Source organism: Octopus bimaculoides, chromosome 4, assembly GCF_001194135.2.
Source record: "Octopus bimaculoides isolate UCB-OBI-ISO-001 chromosome 4, ASM119413v2, whole genome shotgun sequence".
NCBI classification, from domain to species: Eukaryota; Metazoa; Mollusca; class Cephalopoda; order Octopoda; family Octopodidae; genus Octopus; species Octopus bimaculoides.
The window spans coordinates 92,812,004-92,815,942 of record NC_068984.1 but is presented as its reverse complement, the minus strand read 5'-3'; the positions used below and the strand labels follow the sequence as shown (position 1 = coordinate 92,815,942).

The following is a 3,939-nucleotide window of genomic DNA, read 5'->3' as shown; positions in this document are numbered from 1 at the left end:
TATATATATGTTTCTGTATGTGTGTTTGTCCCCCCAACATCGCTTGACAACTGATGCTGGTGTGTTTACGTCTCCGTAACTTAGTGGTTCGGCAAAAAGAGACCGATAGAACAAGTACTAGGCTTACAAAGAATAAGTGCTGGGGTCAATTTGCTCGACTAAAGGCAGTGCTCCAGCATGGCCGCAGTCAAATGACTTGAAACAAGTAAAAGAAAACTATAATAAGAGATAAGATGTAGTTTTTTCTTTTCGTCTTCTTGATATTCTTCAAAATAAAAGGAATATTTTACAAAAGATAAATTAAGAATTTGCAAATTGGCAAAGTATAGTATTTTATATCCCTACTTCAAGAGAAGAGACTCCTATTTTATTTACTTATCTTAATATAGCATCTATACTAGTGGATGATTGAGCTGGAGCAATATGTTGCACCATCATTTTCTATTTATCAACATCAAGAACAATACAATGGGGTAATTTTTATTTATTTAACTTTAAAATCTGAAATAACAGAAAAATCAAAAATATAGAATAAAGACTACCTCATTCAATTGAAATAGATTATGAAATTTTTTAGAATCATCAAAAACACCTGATTTAACTTTGTTTAATTTTTTAAAAAATGGTAGTACAGTTCTTACCAGAACACTGTAGAAGGGCAGCGATTTTCGGTTCTTTTGCCAAATCAAATGCAAGTTGATTTTCATTGTTCCTTAAATTAATTAAGGCACCTAATAACACAAAAGAAATATGTTTTCTGTCTTATCATGAGAAAATGAATCAAAACAGATGAAAAATACCATTTTTTTAACAAATTAATTATTTTATTTAGAAATGCAACATTGATCAGCATTGATCATCTATCTACAAACAGATCCAACAACAATCAGCAAATAATCCTTTCCTGATGTCTCTGTATCTGTTCCAATGATAAGAGTGAGATTAGGTGAAAGCACTGGCTCTTTCCAGTACAGCAGTCAAAATTTCAAAAAGAAAAATATGTTTCTTCAACAAGATTATACTTGTACATTGATCTTACCTTCTTTCTGCTTATACATACATCTGAATATGTATACATTGCACACACATTGACATGTGTGTATTTACATACATTCAACATGAATTCAGGTACTTAGCAAACATTCATTGCTGGCGGTATACATAAAATTACTATAGCTAGAAGATGCCTGCCAACTTCAGCTGTTTTTGTTCAGAAGCTTAGAAATAACTGGATTGGTTCACTATACTGACCCACAGGTATACACTGCACTGACTCACAGGTGTAAGCACACATGACTATGTACAAATCACTCATTCAAACTCATTTGGCTGCACACAACTGATTCATGTACAAACATGTATTCTCAGATCTTCAGATCTTCTTTCCAAGTATTTTAAAATTATACACTGGTCTATATTGGTTTCAATTTTGGGACAAGGTCAGCAATTTTGGAAGAGGGGTATGTCGATTACATTAACCCTATGTTCAACTGGTACTTAATTTACTGATCCTGAAAGGATAAAAGGCGAAGTCAATCTTGGTGGAATTTGAACTCAGATTGTAAGAATGAACAAAATGTTGCTAAGCTTTTTATCCAACTAACAAATTTGCCAGCTCACTCACTGTCTTACACTATCTTAATATTCAACTATAATTCTGGTTTCTCTTGCATATTTTTCTTACTCTTGGCCGCACAGATTTTTACACCTCAAGCTTTTGCAGTGTTTCAAGGTAAACAGAAAACGTCTTTTGTCAATACTCCAGCTCTTTTCAGTTACATCACCTGCTCACCATCTACACAATTTCATCAATGCTCCTATTCCTGCTTTCATTTTTTCTATTGCATGTTCTTGTTCACATTTCGTATCTACACTTCCTGTACTTTTCTCATTTATTTCAATTTACCATTACTTGTCATTTCATTGGCAAGGGAGTCCTGTAGCAAGAATATTTGGCATGTAAGTGTGTGTATGCATGTATGTATGTGTGTGTGCGTATGTATATATGTATGTGTGTACGTTTGTATGTATGTATTCTGCATATTCATGTTTTTCTGTGTTCGTGTTTGGTGTGTTTTTACGTGTGTGTTTGTTTGCATGTGTGTGTGTGTGTGTGTACCTCTGTCTTTTTGTGTGTGCATGTCTTAGTGTGTGTGTGTGTGTGTGTGTGTGTGTATGGGATTTTGTGACTATGTACTGTCTGTATGTATGGATGTGTTTCCCCATATGTGTGGATGTGTGTCTCAATATTTGTCCTTGCATGAAGTGAAGTGTGTGTGCATATGGTCATGTGTTTCAGTCTTAATTTGTGTGCATGTGTGCTTGTCTGTTCATATTACCTATGTACTTATCCATCTGCATGTCTATCTGTTTACATTCATATCCATTTGTCTACATACATGTGCATATACATATATATATATACATATATATATACACACACACACAATAGGTAATATTACCTATGTACCTATCATTGCGTCTTGCAACCTTTTCAATATTACCTATGTACCTATCTGTCTGTATGTCAATCTGTTTACTTTCATATCCATTTGCCTACATATACATGCACACACACACACACACACACACACATCTACATAACAGCCCACCACCTGTATATAAATATAAACTGTGGGTATGGGGGTATGATTACCTACTACGTATATTTCCTATTTAGTACTGGGGATGTTTTGTTTATGAGAACGTACTCCTGTATTTGTCTGATGGTTGGGTCTTTTGGTTGCTTGGATAAAATGCAGATGTCATTTGACTCAGGTTGCCTGCATGTTGGTCCTTGGCATGTTGGTAGAGTATGGAGGACTGTTTTTTGTCGTCATATTGTCTCAAATGTCTTTCCTCAATACTCCTAGATGTCTCCCCTATGTATATCATGTTCATGTCTTTACAAGCACCTTCTATGCATTTCATGCTGTAGACTACATTTCTAGTTCTACAGTTAATGCCAGGGCTAATCCTACATACCATGCAGTTATCATTGGTGCATATGGTATTCTCAAAGGGGAATGTCCTACATAGTTGTGACCTGATGGCGTTCCTTGGCTTTTCAACAATATTAATGTTGAGTTTGGTCTCCTTCAGAGCTTTCCTAAATCTACAGAGTAGTTCTCCATGAGCTGTGGCCTCTACAAACATCACTCCTTGATATTTGTCGGTTTTATACCATGTGTTCACTCTGTTTCCTTTGTCACAAGCTCTTTGTATCCTTTTCCAGTCTTTGCTTCTATATCTAGGGCAGGTGTCACTGGTTTCATTACATATAGTGTTATCTAAGTTCTGGCACCCCTGTATACTCAAACCCTATCTTTCTGATCATATCCAGAGAATTGCATGCGGTGCATGAAGTTCTGTACATGTTTCTTCATTTCATAAAGTTTGCATAGTGGGGACACATTCATTATCCTAACTAAGTCTGCTATCTGTATGTTAATTCTCTTGTTGTGTGACAAAGCTGAGTTCTTGTGAACAACATATTTCGAAGCTGTGGGTTTCATGTAATAGGAGTGGAAGAGCTGCACTCTTTTGTTCAATCTCTAACCAAAGTTCAGTATCAAGGATGGGAAGTCTATACATATGCACACACACACACATACATACACACACTTCCATGCATGCATACATACATACAGACATGTGTATGTGCACATACACTGACCCACACACATGCACACAAACAAACAAAAAGAACGCAGCTTGGGTAACAGACAGAGTCAACAACTTTAGAAAAGGTTGCAAGACGCAACGAAAATTTTAGAAAAACAAATAAGTAAATGAGTGGAAATTTTACTGGTGAGTGTGTTAAATTATAAGGCACTAAAAGAGAATAACTCTCCACAGACACAACAGTGTGTGTGTGTATATATATATATATATATATATATATATATATATACTAGCAGTATAACCCAACCTTGTCCG

The 3,939-nt window shown here is 35.4% G+C and overlaps 2 protein-coding genes across 2 annotated transcripts in view; one reads left to right on the top strand and one right to left on the bottom strand.

Annotated features, from left to right (window-relative positions):
• LOC106878195 (osteoclast-stimulating factor 1) overlaps window positions 1–3,939 on the bottom strand; it is a 69,483-nt gene that overhangs the window by 3,029 nt on the left and 62,515 nt on the right. The window contains exon 7 of the mRNA XM_052967259.1: window positions 642–731. Within this exon, the coding sequence (XP_052823219.1) occupies window positions 642–731 (90 nt within the window). The remainder of the gene's footprint in view (window positions 1–641; window positions 732–3,939) is intronic.
• LOC106876361 (divergent protein kinase domain 2A) overlaps window positions 1–3,939 on the top strand; it is a 106,789-nt gene that overhangs the window by 76,371 nt on the left and 26,479 nt on the right. The window lies entirely within an intron of this gene.